Below are 17,768 nucleotides of genomic sequence, written 5' to 3' on the forward strand. Positions count from 1 at the left end.
TCGGCAAAGGTCAGGACACAGGAGGAGGCAGTGGCCTGGAGGCTCCTGCCCAGCGGAGGCAGGGGCCGCCGGACAAGCCTCATCCCTGGACCTGCAGGACATGGGTAGGGAAGGTCAGCTCCCAGGTGCCCAGCAGGAAGCTGTGCAGGGAGCCCAGGCCAGGAAGGAAGGTGAGGGTGGGAGGAGGTCTCTCCCTCTCTCCGCTCAGGACCCTGCTCTGCCCATGCCAGCCCCAGAGAGGCCCTCCTAACTGGCTCCGATGGCTTTATTTCAGCTTCTTTTAGAGGAATCAGATTGAAAGTTCCCTCTGCCTTTAAAACGATCAAGGCTGATTTGCCAAGTGGCTCCAGGTGGGGAGTGTCCCTGTCCTTGGTCACAGTGATGCCAGCGTCACAGTGAGCTGCGGGGAGGGAGGCCTCTGGCAGGTGCTGTCCGTCAGTCCAGGCCGTCGAGGTCCTTCTGTGCTCTCTTCTCCAGCTGCAGGACCTGGAGGGAGAGGCCGTGAGAACAGTGTCCAAGCACCAGCTGCCCCAACACACCCACCAGCACTGAGTTGGCCAGCCGTGTCCTGGCACTGAGAACACAGGTCACCAAGGAACCCGCACGACCCCAGCACAGGGAGCACAGTGTCCGGGGTGGCTGAGCAGGTGGGCACTGGCTCTTGCAGGATGCAGGACATGGGCACCACCCAGTGACAGCACCTGGGTGTGGGCAGCAGAGCCCTGCCCAAGTCCCTGCTCCGCAGCCCGCCACCCCGTGTCTCCTGCTGACTTCCACCAAACCCCCAGGTCACTCTGCCAGGAAGCGCATCTCCACTGCACTCAGCTGGACCCGGCATCTCTACCTGGCAACTGTGAAGTCCAGGGGCTCCTCTGGCCCCAACATCAGTGTCCTTCAACCTCGGCACCACGGATGCCAGGGACCAGCAATTCTCTGCTGGGAGGGAAGGCGTCCTGGGCACCATAGGCCATAAGCAGCGTCCCTGCCGGTCACCACTAGATGCCAAAGCGGGGACGCCCCCCTCAGTGATGACAACCCAAAGCGTCTCCAGACACGGGGGCCAACCATCCCTGATGGGGACAGCCTGGCAGATGGAGGGCACGTCCGTCTGCACACCAGCTGCTCAGAGACCTGCACCTCCTGCCAGGCTCTGGGCACGAAGGCTCCTCTGGTTCGTCAGGCTCTAGCTCAGCAGGGCACTTACAACTGACCACATGTCCCTGTGTGGACGAAGTGGCCACTTTCGCCTCTCACCGAGACGGGGCTGGGCACGGCTAACTTGCTTTCTGGGGCTCCTGCCTGGGGCCTGGCAAAAGGAGAGGAGAAGGAGCGCCCTTGTTTAAGTGACTATCAGTCCTTCCTTTATTCTGTTACTAACTGGAAAAAGAAAGGGGAGGGTGACCCATTGTCCCACAGGTACGTGGCCACAGGAAAGAAGGCAGCCGGTGTGGTGACGTCGGCACCACAGTGTCCACCGCGGTTGTCCCCTGCACATGGTGTGGCCCCAGCCTAAGCATCCGCCCGTGGACAGCTGGGCAAGGCAGTGTGGCACGTGGACCCCGTGGAATATCACCCAGCCTCAGGAAGGAAGTCCTTCCGGTGGGACCCGGCGAGCCTGTAGGATGTCATGTCCAGTGAAAGCAGCCAGGCCCAGCACCGGGGGACCACAGGCTCTCCCTCACACATGGAGGTGGAAAAGTCAAACTCATCAACAGACGGGCAGAGCGGGTTCCTGGCCGTAGGAGGAGCAGGAGGTGCCGACCACAGGACGCGGTCAGGCAGGAGAAGGGGCTCTGGAGCTCTGTCCTGTGGCGCGGTGGCTGCCGCTAAGGTGCCACGTCTCACACGTGGGCCAGGGGCAGATGCAAAATGTGTTCACCGCCCGGGGCCGGAGCCGTGAGGGCTGCGGGCGGAACAGCTTGCTCCGGCCAGTCCAAAACGGGCACGTGTCCAGAACGCCACGCTGTACACACCAACGTGTGTACGACTTTTGTCAAAATAGATCACAAGCAAAGCGCCCCCTTCACATCCTGCCTCCGTGCAGGACGGGCTCCGTGGCTCCCGGGGAGGTGGCCGCCGCACCCACCTGGTCCTCTATGCACCGGAACTGCCAGGGCCAGCGCGTGTTGTACAGGAAGGGCCGCAGGTCGAACCTGTTGTCGTCAGGGCTGTAGTTCTCTGCGTGGTAAGCGGGTGTGAGCGTGGTCATCTTGTGCCTGTTCAGGGAGTACCTCGAGAAAAACCGCTTCACCTTGTCGGCCACCTGTGGGCATGCGATATGTGGGCGTCGAGGTGCAAAGGGGAAGAGCACCAGGCAGTGGCACTCTGTGGGACGAGGCGTGCACACAAGGCTGGTGGGCCACAGCCCCTCTCGGGGCCTTCCCTCAGGGCAGCTGTGGACACCAGGCAGGGCTGGCACTGGCTGAGGTGAACACGGCAGAACAGCCAATTCTGCCCCAGGAGGCCGGGGCAGCCAGAGTCACCCCACAGGGTCCCAGGCAGCTCTGTGGGACTAGCACGCTTGTGGGCTTTGGCCCCAACAGCTCAAAACAGCGCTGTGTGCAGGATCCGACCTGGAGCCCTGGTGCTGCGCTCATAGGAGGCTGGGCCACCTCCTCGGTCACTGGGGAGGCTGAGCCTCTCTTGGTGACAAGGCAGACAAAGGTAAAGACTGGGCCAGGAGCCTAGAGCACACAGCACAGGTGGTATCTGGGAGGCAGGGCGCTCGCCTGCCCCAGTGGGCCGGAGGTGCCTCTGTTCGGGTGCTCCTTGGGTGGCTCCGTCTGTGACACCATGCACGGCCTCACCTGCCGAGGTGTGCAGGTGTCTCTCCACATGTTGAGCAGCTTGCAGAACATGCTGTAGGGGCCCATCTTGGCAATCTTCCTGAGCCGCCCGAACACAGAGAGCTCCGTGTATGTCATCCCCATGTCCTCCTGCAGAGAGCAAAGGTCACTCCAGGCAACGGCCAAAGAGGGCAGAGAGGCCCACGGTTGAGGGCAGAGGCCCAGGGAGGTGAGGCTGCCTCAAGAGCCAGGAGTGGACACTGGCTTCATTTCCAGCTTCCACTGGCCAATCTGGAGGTACAACTTGGCTTTTAGGACCGCAGGACAGTGCTGGGGCCACCAAGGATGTGCCTATGTCCTGAGCACTGGTTCCTGTGAAGGGGACCTTATTTGCAAAAAGGGTCTTTGCAGGTGTAACGAGGTCATGAAATGACCCTGGTGTCTGGTGGGTCCTAATCCCAAGACAGAGTCCTTATAAAGCGTCAGAGGAGACACAAGGAAAGAGGAGACGCAATTCTGAGACAGAGGCAGGGACAGAGTGACGAGCGATGTGGCCACAAGCCAAGGGCACCTGGAGGCCCCAGAGCTAGAAGAGGCAGGAAGAGCTCCCCCCAGGGCCTTTGTGGGGTCTCAGCCCGGCCCCACCTTGATGCCAGATGTGGCCTCTGGAGTGGAGAGGACCCCCTCCTTGGTTCTGGGCCACGTGATCTGTGGTCATCTACTACGGACCCACCGGAGGCCAATCTGGAGACCAAGCCACCCGAGGCATGGCACACCTAGCAGGTGCATCCTGTCTCCTGCCCCACTGAGCTGCTGCCCTTGGTGGCCTTGGAGAAAAGGGAGCAGGCTCACGGAAGTCAGGGCCACATGGGAGGACACGGGAGAGCTGCCAGCCAGCTCAGTCAGGCCCGCCAAGGTTAATGTCTGCTCCGGCCCTCAGGGCTGCCCTCCCCAGAGCCACCACCAGACACGCAGTGAGGCCAGCATTCTGGGACACAGCAGCGGGGCCCTCACCTCTGGCTGGGCCTTAGGGCCCTCTGTGATGTGGACATGGCCTCTTGTCCCCATGGCCCATTCAGCTTTAGCTACCCTGGCCTTCCTCAGGCCCCAGCCCCGGAGTCCCTTCATGTCCCCTCGTGTCCCCTCAGGGGCCCTGCCCTGACCCCCGCCACCACCTCCTCCATCTCTCTCCATCTCACCTCCCTGGATGACTGGCCTGCAGCACCCACAACCCCTGGGGCTGTCGTGGAGACGTCTTCAGGGGACTCAGCATTTTAAGAGCAGTGGCCACCTCTACCGGTTTTCCTGGTTCTCCACCTTGTCATGAGGCTTCCTGGCCTCCAGAATCACATGGGCCAAATCCCCGATCAGTCCCCTCCCGTCTATCTATCTCCACATGTCCCGAGGGTTCCGCCTCCCGGTAGAGCCCTGAGCAACAGGGATACCAAGCGGCTCAGGAGGAAATGTGAACAGACTTCTAACGACATTTTTATCACTAATGAAGATATTTCTGACAAAGTAAAGCCCAGCTCAGATGGCTTCCCAGGAACTCTACCAAAAAATTTTTTGAATGTATTTTGTTAGTTGTAGGTGGACCCAATACCTTTATTTTATTTTTATGTGGTGCTGAGGATCAAACCCAGAGCCTCATGTGTGCTAGGTGAGTGTTCTACCACTGAGCCCCAGCCCCAGCTCTCTACCAAAATTTTATATGAGAATTACAACCAGTTCTCACACCCTCTTCCAAAGGACAAAAGGGGCAGGATACCTCCTGACTCTTTCTAGGAGGCCAGCATTTTCCCGATACCAAACTAGGCAAAGATATCACATGAAAAGACAACTGATGAGAATCCCCTGTGAGTAGGCAAAAAATCCTCAACACCACACCAGCAGACCCAATCTAGCAGCATAGAAAAAAGATGATCTGCAAAGGGACTTATCCCTGGAATGCAAGGTCGGTTTAACAACCAAAATCGTAGAAAGAGTATTTGGCAAGATCCTACAGTCTTGTAAGATGAAGAGGAGGAGGAGGAGGAGGAAAAAACAGGTTGAAGTAGAAGGGAACTTCCTCAATACATACAGGGCACATGTCAAAAAGCCACAGCAAACCTCCTCCTTCCTGGGGAAAGACGGAAAGTCCCCAGATCAGGGCCAGGAAAAGGATGTCCGCTCCCATCACACTACACATTCTAGCCAGGGTTACTGGGCAAGAAAATGGAAAAAGGCAGCCAGGTTGGAGAGAAAGAAGACATCTGCTGCTTGCAGACAGTGTGTCTTGTAGGTAGGAACTCCTGAGGTGAATCCAACACGTTGTGGGATGCAGTCTCGACACTGAAGTCACATGACTTTCTACACAACAATCCAAAATGAATTTAACGAAACAATCCCACTTACAATCAAAGAGAATAATACACTTTGAAATAAGTAAATTTAACAAAAGACATGTAAACTAATACTGTGAAAACTATAAAACAGAGTTTAGTGAAAACGAAGACATCCCATGTTCATGAATCGGAAAATGTCATACTAAGGCGGTGGCATCCCCAGACCTGGTCTACAGGTTCTTTACAAATCCTTATCAAAATCTATGCTATTGTTTTTGGGGTTTTTTTTGCAGAAATTGCCAACTGTATCTTAAAATTCATATGAAAATTTTAAGAACCCACAGTAGACAAAATTATCTTGAAGAAACAACAAAGTTGGAGGACTCACACTTCCTTATTTCAAATCTTACCACAAAGCAACAATAGTCAAGATGGTGAGGAACTGGTGTAGACAGATGCAGAGACTGACGGAAGTGAACTCCAAGTCCAGAAATAAACCCACACGTTCACAATCAACTCATTTCAACAAGGACGCCAAGACAATTCACAGGGGAAAAGAACAATCTAATCAACAAGTAGCGCCGGAACGCAGACCTTCCTCACCCCACCCACCGAAGCTGGGAGCCCTGCACTAGGGCCTCAACCTCCCCGAAGAAGACATGGGGCAGGTCTGGTGACCAAGAGGCTGCGGGGTCTGGTGATGTCCTTCAGCAAGGGCCCAACAGCCACCGGTCAGCATGAGGTTGCTCTAAACCAGATGTCTCACCCTCTGTGAGGGATCTGCATCCCTCAGCCTGCCATGGTGGTCCCCTCCCTACCTACTTTGTCACCCCTCTCCTGGAACCCCTCACAGTGAGAAAGCCACCAAAGTGTCAAAGGCCAGGGGGGGACTGACGCTGGGTCCCTGAGCTTAGGCCGGGACGTGGCAAGGGTGCACGGGTTCCTGGGCAGAGAGAGGCTGTGAAGGAGCCCGCCCTGCCACACAGGCCATGGGGCGTGGGAGAAGCCTGCCACGAGAGAGCCCTTACCTCATCCGTCTGGGACACCTGTCCGTTGGCCAAGGGCTCCAGCTCCGCGGTGGCCGGTGCACACAGGATGCTGTGGCCAAGAACACGGGTTGGTCACCACAGTGTGGATGGGCTCCTGAGCCTTGGGAGGAAGCCCCAGGCCACCCGACCCGGCAGGTGGTCAGCAGGCAGAGCCACGCCAGGGTTTCCCTGGCAGAAGCGAGTGGACGTTCTTGGGGCTTTGTGACCTGACCGTGATGGGCTGATGGCAGGAGGGCAGCCACGTGCCTCTCCTCAGCACAGTCTCACCTGGGGCCGGGCAGACCTGAGGGGTCCTGTGTGCTGCAGGGCATTTAGGAGCCCCCTGGCCTGCACCCGGGAGCTGCTAGCAACACAGCCTTGGGACAACTAAAAATGCCTCAGCCACTGCCCAATGCCCCTGGGGACAAGACTGCCCCAGTCCTCATTGGGGCAAGGAGAAGGTGGCCTGGGCCTGGGGAGGACGCAGTGAGCCGGACAGCCTGGATGCCAGTCAATTCAGCAGACGCCATAAGGGGCAGGTGCCTGCTAGGTACCCGCATCAGTCCCCCGCCTTAGGTGGTGGGAGAAGAGTGGAGAGGACAGGAGGGCAGAGCCGGCCTGTGCAGGAAGCAGTGGCTTGGTCATGGGACCCCAGTGTCCGGCTGAAGGGCAGGACTCTTTCCCCAGGTGATAGGGAGCTACAGAAGGTGTCTGGGTGGTGGTGAGGGTGGCCCTGGGCTGGGCTGGCAAGACCTGGGCTCAGGAGCAGCCGCTGTGGCGTGCTGGCGCACACTCACCCCTGCAGGGCGGGAAGCCGGAAGCGCTCCATGCAGAACTGGACGAAGGCCCTCAGGTCCGTCTTGCTGATCCCCCCTATGGGGTTGATGTCTGCGCTGGAGCAGTCGTACTTGGTGAGGTAGCCGAGGAGGCTTCAGGAGAGAGGGGGGTGGGGAGACAGGGACAGACTGGCTGGGAGAACCCGAGGTCCCCAGGGCACGCAGTCAGGCTGCAGATGCTACCAACTCTGGACATCAGAGGACTTGCTTCTTCCAGGAGCCTGGCGGGTTCCAGGCTCCTGGAGAAGGTGGCATAGCTGGGACAGATGGCCAAGGGGGCAGGGACTGCAGAGGCCTCAGAGAGGCACCGGGATGCCAGGACGTCCTCGGGTCTGGGAAGCAGATTTGGGAGTCGCCAGCATTGGCCTCTGCAGGCTGAGGCCGGAGGGACCTGGCCTCTGGGTTCCTCAACCTTCTCTGTCAGCATCTGTCACTGTCACAGCCTCTGACGTGCCACTCACCAGGACCTGGAGCCTGCAGGCCTCTGCCCACCTTGCCCGTGGCCGCCCCTTGCCGCCTCTCCTCCGCTCTGCCACCCACCCCTGCTTAGCAGCGCCACCACCCAGCCTGGAGCGGTCCCTGCGGCACAGACGGCTGTAGAGGAGACACCCTGCCTCCAGGTCTCGCGGCCCCACCTGCCATCACCTGTCTCAAGGCAGCGTCTTGTCCCCTCCCCACGTGTCACCCCTTGCTCCCCCCACCCTAGTGTGGTGCCAGTTCCTCCTCCTTCATGGGGAAAAAGCCTCTCAGAGTGGACCCTCACACCCCTCAGTGCCCCCTGTGCCCTCCCGTGGCCCTCTGTGGCAGTGGAGGCTGGTGGCTCCCAGCAGAGCCTGCCCCTCGCCTGGTCTCTGCTCTCCTGCCTCACGGCCCTGCTCTGTCCACTGGCCTTTCCCGTTGGTGACTTAAAACAAGGAAATGTCCTCTCCTGTCCCCAGGCTGCCCAGCCACTCCTGCAGCTGCCCTCTCCTTCAAGTGTGACCCCTGGAAAGGCCTGTCTCGGAGTCGCTGCACCCCCACCTCACTGTCCCCCCAACCTGCCCAGCAGGTCTTTCAGTCTCCCACGCTTGGCTTTCTAGGGGACGACGGCAGCCTCTAATCCTGACATGGCCTCACCCCAGGGCTCTGTGTGGGCCCCTCCGTGAGCTGTGTCTGCCCCTCCCGCAGGCCTTTCCAGTCCCAGGAGCCTCCCACCGCCCGCCCCTCGAGCTCTCTCTGCAGACACTGTGCACACGTGCCACATGCTGTTGTCTGTCTGCCTCCACCAGGGTGACACGGGGCAGGGTGACACAGGAGCTGCTTTTGTGTTTTGTTCACAACACCAAGAAGACCCACAACAGGGGACCACAGTGCGCAGTGAGCACACCCAGGCTGCGGAGCCAGGAGCACAGTCAGAGGCAGGAGGAACAATTAGAATTAAACACCCTTTAAGCTCAGCACTACAGAAATGTCCACCCGCGTCTGCCCTGGAGAGCGCAGGAGAGAGGGCTGTCGGGAGCGAGAAGGAGGAGTGGGGCACAGCAGGTAAAAACAGGCCCGGCACACTCAGGAGTCCAACGGCAGGCGGCACCGTGGGACCCTGTCATGGGACCCGACAGAGGAAGGTCTGCTCAGCGCGGGGCCCGTGTGCCTGGAGGGCGGAGCAGCGGGAGCTGGACGGGGACGGGCGGCCCTCAAACGCCCCGAGTGCGCCACCTTGTCTTCCCGACATTCACCCAGGACCTGTGAGTCTGGAGTGCGCCCCGCCCTGGGACGACGCTTGCTTCTTGGTAAAATGTTTAGTAACAAAAGAAAAAAGGAGGGCAGACAGCGTGGGGGGAGATGTCCAGCAACACACTTCACAGACGGCCGCTCTCGTCCTCTCTGGGCAGCACGGTGCTCCCAGGACACCCCCGCCGTCAGCCCCCAGGAAACAGTGCCCTCCACACAGCACTGGGGCGACAGAGAGGCATGAACAGAACAGCACGAGGAGGGCAGGGTTTACCGGACACAGGGGACATAAATTAGGATCCAAAAGCTTAAAAAGTAGGACTTAAAAGACATCTGCAGACTTGCAAGGGTGTAGAAAGATTTGACAGACTGTAGGTGAAGGGCGGGTGGGAAGGGGCGGGTGGAAGGGTATGTATGGGGGTGGGACCGGGGGACGGGGGGTGGGTGGGTGGATTGGAGGATGAAGGATGAGCAGATGGATGGGTGAGTGGGTACGTGAGTGGGCAGGTGCTCAGATGGATGGACAAATGGATGCATGGATGGATGGATGGACGGACGAGTGGTCAGATGTATGCATAGAATGGGAGACAGGTGGGTCCATTGATGGATGGACAGGTTGATGCAAGAACTGACAGACGGGTAGATGACAAAGTTCTTGAGATTCCTCAGCTGATAAGAGAAGAGCTGAGCGGCCTGGAGCTCGCCTCAGGGAAGAGGGAACCGCGGCTGGGAAGACGGCCCAGCTCCCCCCGCTAAGCCTGAGACCAGCCTGGTTTATCTGGACAATGTGAGGAAGGGACTATTTTTCAGTCCATGTAACAAATGAGCCGTTGAGTTTGGAGGTGAAAACTACAGGCAAAGAAGTGACATCAGTCACCGTTGAATACCTAGGAGCAACAGGCCCTGGATCAGGGTGGGGCACAGCCCCAGTGAGCATCGTGGAGGGAGGAAACAGGTTGGGGCAGGGCGGGCGGGCATGGGCCAGAGGGACAGCAACGTCCAGCCAATCTGCACCCTCCAGGGGCCTGACGTTCTGGGACACCACGTTGCTGTGGGCACCAGACTCCCCGAGCCATGGGGTAACACGGCTCCTCCCTGGGTGTTGTGTGGATATTGCGAGAACCAGCCGGGTGCTGGGGGAGGCTGCCTCTGGAGGCATGTCACCCTGAGATCAGGGATGTCCAGGAGCCCACCGCTGCACGCCCGCCACACCACCATACCTCTCATCCACGTTGGCAGATCCGAGCACGAGAAGCCCCCCACGGGCGCCCCGGGACCAGAGGCTCAGCTGAGCAAACAGGTAGGCGAGGACCATCCTGATCCGAGCCTGGGCAACAGGAGGGAAGGAAGAGTCACCCAGCGAAACCCGGGACAGGTGTGCTGCACCCTGACCCCATCCCGGCCCAGGAGCAGGTCCCGGCAAGGCCTCCAGGGGGAAGCTGGCTCGGGGGCGTCCTCCTGCAGGGAAGGCCCCTGAGGCGTCCCGTCAGGCCAGCCTGCAGAGCTCTTAGGGGCCTGCTCTCCAAAGACGGAGGACCTGGGCCTCCTCATTCCTCACCACTGGCATTTCTGGAGGGGACAGGCCATCCACGCACAGGAGAGGGGACGGGGACATGACAGCCTGGAGCAGTGGCGCCTAGGGCCTCTTCTCCCTCCACTGATAAGCAGCACCCAACTCGAGGGCAGCAGCCCAAGAGGCAGGAGCAGGGCTGCTCTGATTGCCCCTGCACAGCCCTGCGCACCCCGAGCCCTGAGCCCCCGTGCACTCCTGCTCACCCCTGAGCACCCCGAGCCCTCGCGCCCCTGCGCGCCCTGAACACCCCGAGCCCTCGCGCTCCTGCGCGCCCTGAACACCCTGAGCCCCCATGTACTCCTGCTCACCCCTGAGCACCCCGAGCCCTTGCACCTCCTGCTCGCCCTGCGCACCCCAAGCCCTCGCGCACCCCTAAGCAACCTTGAACACTCTCACACACAAGCCCATGCTCACACACTCCTGCACATACTTTTGCATTCCCATACACAATCATGCCATGCTTGTGCTCACACAGTAACACACACATGCCCATGTTCACTCCCGGCACACCCTTAATTATGAGCATGCTTGTGCTCACACACTCCTGCATACTCACAAGCACCATGGAAAACTCTCAAGCATGCACATGCCACCTATGCACACACATGCTCACACATGCCCACACACACACGCCTCCATGTGCTCACACATGCAGGAACAGAGACTCCTACTCTGGCACATACACTAACACACATGCACACACACTGCACACACATGTTCATGTGCTTGTGCGTACACTCCACGCACAGCTACACACACATATGCACACTCACACCCATGCACACACAACATATTTAGGCATATCTGTGCACACCTGTGCGTACACGCACACTCTTATAACCCTGTGCCCTCTTAGATGAGCACGTGCTCAGCCGGCAGCCGCGTCCTCATGCCTGTGTGGTTAGTGTCCCCAGCGAGGCACAAGGCTACTGACCCCAGCACCAGCAGTCCCCAGGGCTTCCTGTGCCCCACTCCTCTCTGGAGACAACAGCCCAGAAGTGGAGTCACCTGCACATTCTGCAGGGCCAGGTTTTCCCTGCTGCTTCCTCCATGAACTGCAAATAGAGGACTTTTCCCCGTCACCAGGCGGAAGATGCCCAAGATGGCCTTCACAGCTGGGTCCATGTTGAGGCTGATGTGGTGGCTGGAAGGAGAAAGGACCAGTATGGGGGGCAGTGCGCATACGCACACCTGTGAAAAACACATTCCACTGGCCCTGGCCACCGTGCGTGACCCAGGGTATCTGGTGCATTCACGGCATCACGTGACGTCACTGTCATGCAGGTGCAGGACTCCGGCACCTGGAAGCCCGACCCCGCCAGGGTCACTCCCGCTCCTCTCTGACTCTGGGCTCTGCCTGATGAAGACCTTCCACACAGGCAGAGCCACACGGAGGGAGGCCTTCGGCAGCTTTTGAATCTGGGTTCCTGGCTCGCAGTGACTTGAAGGCTCACACGCATGTGGCGCGGGTCGACGTGTGCCCTTCGTGTAGCTGAGTGACACTCCCTTTCCCACCGCACTCTGCCTCTTCCCTGTCTGCAGATGGGGCTGGGCTGTTTCTGCCTCTCGGCGACCGTGGGAGCTGCGCCGTGGTCATTCCTGTTCCAGCCCCTGCTCAGGCCCCTGCTCCTGTCTCCTCCACTACACCAGGGGTGGGACTGCTGGGGGGGCAGCCTTTAGCGGAGCTCAGCAAATGGGGCGAGGCGGCTCCTCCTTTCTCCCTAGGAGTCAGCGTAAGTGGGCCATTCTGAACGGCCACGCCTCGCCTTCCCCACCGTCCTCGAGGAGAGCTGCCTGAGGAGGAGGCAGTCAGGGCAGCCTGTGAGCAGGTGCCGGGGGGGGCGGGGGGAGCCATGCCTTCCGTAGGCCACTCCTGTGCCCTGGTGCTCACTGGAGGTGAGGAGGCTGCCCTGGGCATGGAGGAGGGAAGGAGGCGGAGACGGGACGCTGTCGAGGACCAGGGAGGGCAGAGGACTGGCTCAAACCAAGGGCAGCTAGACCCCGTCAGCTCCTAGACACACACTGAGGGACAACGCAGCCACGGGTGTCCACAGCTGGCTCCTGGCCACCGCTGCCTGCCTGTGCTTGCACCACCGAGTCTACCTTCCGATCTGCTGGGCCAGCTCTCTGGCCCTGCTGCAGGTCTCCTGGGAGGAGTTCTCGCTGGCCATGTAGCAGGTGGTCAGCAGGCGTCCACAGAGCTCCCGGGGGTCCTGGGGAATGTAGCTGTTCTGGTTCAAGATGGCCTGGACATCGGCCAGCACTTCCTGATCTGAAAACCACCAGATCAGAAAGAGTAGAAGTCGCTGTGAATGTCCAGCCAATCCCAGGCTATCCCCAGGGAAACTCAATGGAATCCCAAGACATCCCCGGGCACCTGCACAGTCCCCAAAACGAGTTCCCCCCACAGGGCCTCACTGTCACGGACGGCAACAGGCTTAGTCACGATGACTCTGCAGTCAGAGCCACAGCAGCAACAAGCCCCAGGAAAGGACCTGAGTGTCCTGCTGTCCTTGGGCTCTGACTTCTGCACACGGCCACAAAGCCTCCTTCACCCACTATGCCACGACCGCCCACCCCGGAGCTCCTGGGTCAAGGACATCACCTACTTCCGTCCCTCACGGCCTCGCAGACCTGGAAGCACATGGAGTAGACGAGGCAGGCAGTGGCCGCACTGTCCATGCCACCGCTCAGGGGCAGGAGAAACCCGGCCTGAAACGGGCCAGCCGGGCACAGGGTAAGCCAAGCTCCCGACACACAGCAGCGTGCCAGAAGCGCAGCCCAGCCCTGCCCACCGACAGGCCTGACAGAGGGCTCCGCCTGGTAGGAAAATGCCCACCACGTGCAGAAGGAGGGAAGGTGTTCGCGGGCCTGAGCTGACTCTCCACAGGGCATCACAGACCAGCATGGCCACAAACTAGCACAACGTGGGCCTCGGAGCTCCGAACGCCCAGACAGTCCCGCCAGGCTCCCGTGGCCAAGCCGGCCGGGCCCACCTGGCGTCCAGCCAGTGCAGACGGCTGCCCCAGGCAGTACCTTTAGCTGCATGCACAGAAAAGAATCCCAAGCCTGTCCCAGACTGACGCAGGCCACCCAGCAGAACAAGCAGTGGACACGGGGCACCTACCTGGTGGCTTCGCCTCAAGAAATCCCAGAGCCAGCAGGCGGGTCCGAGGCTGCAGGGCAGTAAGAGCGCTGAGTCTGGGGCACCCGAGCAGCCCACCTGCGCAGGTTCCCCGGGGGAGATCTGCCCAGCAGGGCTGGCTCTCGCCAGGCCCCGGCCTCCATTGCAAATACCTGATGGGAATTAGGGCTTCTCAGGTCTGAAACAAGCCTGGGAGACACATATCACTAGTGTCCCCTTTTGAAATGGGGACACCGAGACTCAGAGGACGGCACCTTTGTGCCCAAGGATGCAGCTCAAGGACACTGCTGGCCCAGGAGATGAGCTCAGTCTCTCCGGCTCCAGCATCCAGACCCTCGGCCCCAATGAGGCACAGAGTCCTGGAGCCCAGCGTCCACCCCAGGCTCTGAAGACCCACTGGGCGCACGCAGTGCCACCCCACCCCAGTGCAAATGGCGGCAGCTGCTGGGCGACGCGGCCACACGAGTGAGGGGATCCCTGCCGGGGGCTGCCCACCTGATCTCCTCCTCCGGCCTGTGGTATTTCCACTCCAGGGGCTCAGAGACGGGCTGCAGCAGGTCCTCGTGGCACGAGAGGGCAAAGTCCACCTTCACTCTGGGATAGGGGCTCACCCTGCTGGCCTGTTGATGGACGTTCAAGACAAAGTGAGGTCCCCCATCAGGAAGCCGGGGAACAAAGACCAAGCCCTCGGGGAGACTGGGAGGGCTGGAACCCGAGCAGCAGGCGGTGGCCAGCGCCGGTCAGGGCCCAAGACATGGCAGCCGCTCCCTGCTGGTGGGAACGGAAGTGGTGCAGGGCTCAGGAACAGCCTGGCAGCCCTGGGGCTACACAAGAGTCACCACACGAGCCCCCGGGGTCACTCCTGAGTACGTGACCCAAGGGGACAGACATGAGTGTCCCAACACCTGCATGTGGACATCAGGCAACACTGTTCCTAATGGACACAGGCTAGTGCCCCAAGTGCCCTCAGTGGTGGAGGGTGAGCACCAGGGTCCCTGCCCGGGTGGAGCAATACGCAGCCATGAGGAGGAGCGCGGCTCAAACATGTGCCCTGCCGCAGGCGAGTGGAGCTCTGCTGGTGACGGCAGCAGGTGTGAGGCTACGCCTGGTCTGACCCCACCCTGTGACGTGTGCGGGGTAGCAGGTCCTTGCAGACAGAGGCTGGGGACGGGGCAGGGTGAACACTCAGGGGACAGCTGCTGCCCGGGGTGCTGGAGATGCTCTAGCATGGACCCCACGTTACTCGACTCCAGGAATACAGGGAAACCCCACTGGGCTGGGCTGGGCGGGGGACAGGTGTGGGCACTGCGCCTCGTAAGGCGGTTTCCAAACAGCGGCTGTGCCCACGTTGAGCTGCACACTTCTGGGCTGCCTGCAGAGTCGCCCAGTCACAGTGACCACTGGTTGGTGGCCTGTGGGTGATGGCATCTTAGGAATGTGGGGTTGGGTCCTTGGCCATAGGACTGGGGGGCCAGGGCGAGGGACCGTGCTCACCTTCAGGAGTCCTGGACACGCTGGCTCACCCCGGACCTCACCCTGGCTCTGCTGCCTGCCCGTCCTGCCTGCCCTGGCTGCTGCCCCCGTGTGGGGCCTTCTGGCTTCCCAGGCTGCTCCCATGTCTGTCCCCGTGTCACAGCCCCCAGGGGCCAACCCTCAGCCTCTGCTGCCCTGACCTCACCGTGCTGCCTGCGCCCAGGACTCAGGCCGGCCTCCAGGTCCTTCGGCCCCTCCGCAGCCCCGAGCTCCCGCTGCATTTCCACACCCTGCAGCTGCCGTGAGCCCGGCCACCTCCCGGGCCCCTTCCAGGACTGGGCAGGCTCCCCGCAGGGGCTCGCTGGGCGCTCACCGCCAGGTTTCGGGAGGAGATCTCTGCCCTGTAGCTCCTGACGTCCTCCAGGTCCAGGGTGGCCGTCAGCACCTCCTGGGGAGATTCCAGAGAAGCACGTTTCCTTCCGTTTCTTTCCCCTACATGTAACTGCCTCAGTCACTGTGCTGTGTGGACGAGTCACATCTACAGAGAGCCTGGGACCTGTGACTCCTGGGGCCCAGGGACAGGGTGAAAAGCATCCTTGCCAACCTAGACCCTTCCTCTGTTTCCACCAGAGCCTCTGCTGCTTTCAGGCCCTGGCTAGTGATCCACCAATCCCAGCATGAGACGCAACTCTGCCGGTAAGCACATGCAGGGACTTCCAGGGAAGCGCCTTTCTTGTGCAAAAGACACTCTGAACACAGCCAGGTGGAGATGAGATGGCTGGAGCTGCTGCGGCCATCCTATGCCCATGAGCAGAGGCAGCCTGAGAAGGAAACCAACACGGGAAGGTGCAGTGGGGCCTGGCAGAGGTGGAGCCAGAGCCCTGGCCACCCATGCCTGGGCCCTGACCTGGTGAGCCTGTGTCCAGGAGGTCACCTGCTCTGGCTCATTGTGGGGTCTGATACTTGTGACATGGAGCAGAAAAGAAGTTTTAACTCACAGATATCATTCCTTTCTTTATGAACAGACATCACAGTCACATGACATTCCTAGAATCAGTCACTTCAAACACAAGTATAGGACAGCAACAACAGCCTCTGTTCCCCATTGGGTGACGTGGGACACTGTGGTCACCTGGCTGGCCCCTGGCTCCCTCTACCTTGAATAGTGGGCCCTACTCAAGCTGGAAGACACTCATCAAGAGGAAGCAAACCAGGGGTCCCCATGCCCCGGGGCTCTCTGCTATCCCCTGAAAGGACGGGGGGCTGGGGCTGGCCCGAAGCCCAGGGTTTCATCCCCAGCACCACAGAGAAGACCCCGAAGCACAGGGAGGCACAAGCCACAGAGAACCAGGGCCGCATGGTGCCTTTTTCATGAAAGGTGACCCGTCCCACCGGAGTATCCAGGGAGCCAGACACCTGAGACCAGAACTGAGGGGTGAGGGCCTGGCAGGACGGACAGGCCAGCTGCCCGTAGCGAGGGCGCCGGGTGGCTCTGAGAAGCTGGCTCATGGCCCGGAGTCACGGAGGGCAGCCTGGAGGCCCAGCCTCTGCCTTCAGCCTGAGGACGGCTCTGCCACCCCCCGTGCCGCAGGCCGGTCACTCTCTCCTGCCTGTCCCTGAAGCTGTGGACAAGGTCAGAGGTGGGAACTGTAGTAGCCGGGGGATTCCACGCGCTGGGAATCACCTCCTTGCTCAAGGCAGATGCCGAGGATTATCCGGGGGCCGGGAACTGCAGGGCCTCCAAGGTGCCAGCCAGGGGTGGGCTGCAAAGAAGCCTGTGGCTTGGACATGTGGACAGGGTCTTGGCCAGGCTACCTGACTGGCAGGCAGTGCCCAGCATTCCTGCAGTAGGAGGGGCCTGAACCCATCTTTCCACCTATGCTGTGGTTAACGCCAACTGACCAGGCCTCCAGGACGCTGCCGCTTGGAAAGCAGAACTCGGAGGACATGCCCAGAAGACCCCAAGGGTAGAGGAAGGTCCCCAGGCACCAAGCAGAGACTGCCAAAGCTGGCCCAAGTGCTCTGGGCAGGAAACCCCCCAAACACGAGGGATTCTTCTTGGGGTGACCTTCACAGGCTGCTGTGAGGTGCGTCCCCCTGAGAGCCCGAGGCGGCTACAGGAGGAGCCCGCTTGCTGCCCGGAGCTCAGAGGAAGCATGGCGGCCTGAGCGCTGCTCACACCTCACGCCCGGCTGGGCGGTCCCGGGAGACTCCGCACACCAGCCTCTGTGAGCTGCTCCCACGGCACAGCTGTCCAAGGCAGCGCCAAAGACTCGAGGTGAGCCTGGACCCTCCCTAGACCCTGCAGGAAAGGAACTGACATCTAATGTGACTCAACACACTGTCGTGGCCCCGCGAGGCTGTGGACCTTCTCTGAGCAGTGACCGGCTGCAGCGAGGTCCAGCTGCCGTCTCTGCACGCCCTCGGGGTGGTAAGGGCACTCGTGAGCACCCTGGGCACCTGGCCCTCACCGCTGCCATCTGTGAGCTCAAAGAGCCCCTGCCCCACCAGAGGGATGGGTCTCCACTGCTCCCTGGAGCGCAGGGCACTGTGGGTGAGACCTCATGTTAACACGCACTGTCCTGGAAAACCGCGCACCTTAAAGGACCCTCTGTTCCAGGGGACAATGTCCTCAGCCAGACACAGGGCCCTTAGTCTCCAACATGGCACCGGGCTCCACGCCTGTCATCCCTAAGAAGAGGTTTCCGTCCACCTGCTGAGAGTCACTCCAAGGAGCCCCTCGCATCCCGCAGGGCACAGCATCGCCCAGCCCCACATCTCCACGGAGCCTGTCCAGCGCCTGCGGCTCACCATTGGGTGAGCATGGCCTAGGTTCAACCCCTGTGGCCTGTGGCATGGCCCCAGCCGTGCACGTGACTGGCAAGCTGTGCCC

At 60.6% G+C, this 17,768-nt stretch overlaps 1 protein-coding gene across 2 annotated transcripts in view; it reads right to left on the bottom strand.

Moving 5' to 3' along the window:
* Positions 1 to 247: 247 nt before the first annotated feature.
* The window catches only part of Nadsyn1 (NAD synthetase 1), a 30,145-nt gene continuing 12,624 nt past the window's right edge, over positions 248 to 17,768 (bottom strand). For both annotated transcript variants that reach the window (XM_046444909.1, XM_046444908.1), the window contains 12 exons: positions 15,249 to 15,323; positions 13,898 to 14,022; positions 13,385 to 13,433; positions 12,867 to 12,969; positions 12,361 to 12,529; positions 11,266 to 11,401; positions 9,905 to 10,011; positions 6,936 to 7,067; positions 6,139 to 6,208; positions 2,808 to 2,936; positions 2,087 to 2,263; positions 248 to 486 (listed from right to left, as the gene is read on the bottom strand). In XM_046444909.1, coding sequence (XP_046300865.1) covers positions 436 to 486; positions 2,087 to 2,263; positions 2,808 to 2,936; positions 6,139 to 6,208; positions 6,936 to 7,067; positions 9,905 to 10,011; positions 11,266 to 11,401; positions 12,361 to 12,529; positions 12,867 to 12,969; positions 13,385 to 13,433; positions 13,898 to 14,022; positions 15,249 to 15,323 — 1,323 coding nt within the window. In that variant the 3' untranslated portion in view covers positions 248 to 435. The remainder of the gene's footprint in view (positions 487 to 2,086; positions 2,264 to 2,807; positions 2,937 to 6,138; positions 6,209 to 6,935; positions 7,068 to 9,904; positions 10,012 to 11,265; positions 11,402 to 12,360; positions 12,530 to 12,866; positions 12,970 to 13,384; positions 13,434 to 13,897; positions 14,023 to 15,248; positions 15,324 to 17,768) is intronic.

The sequence above is a fragment of the Marmota monax genome, unplaced genomic scaffold (assembly GCF_021218885.2).
Source record: "Marmota monax isolate L192 unplaced genomic scaffold, Marmota_monax_Labrador192_F-V1.1 WCK01_AAM20220418_F8-fsc00038, whole genome shotgun sequence".
NCBI classification, from domain to species: Eukaryota; Metazoa; Chordata; class Mammalia; order Rodentia; family Sciuridae; genus Marmota; species Marmota monax.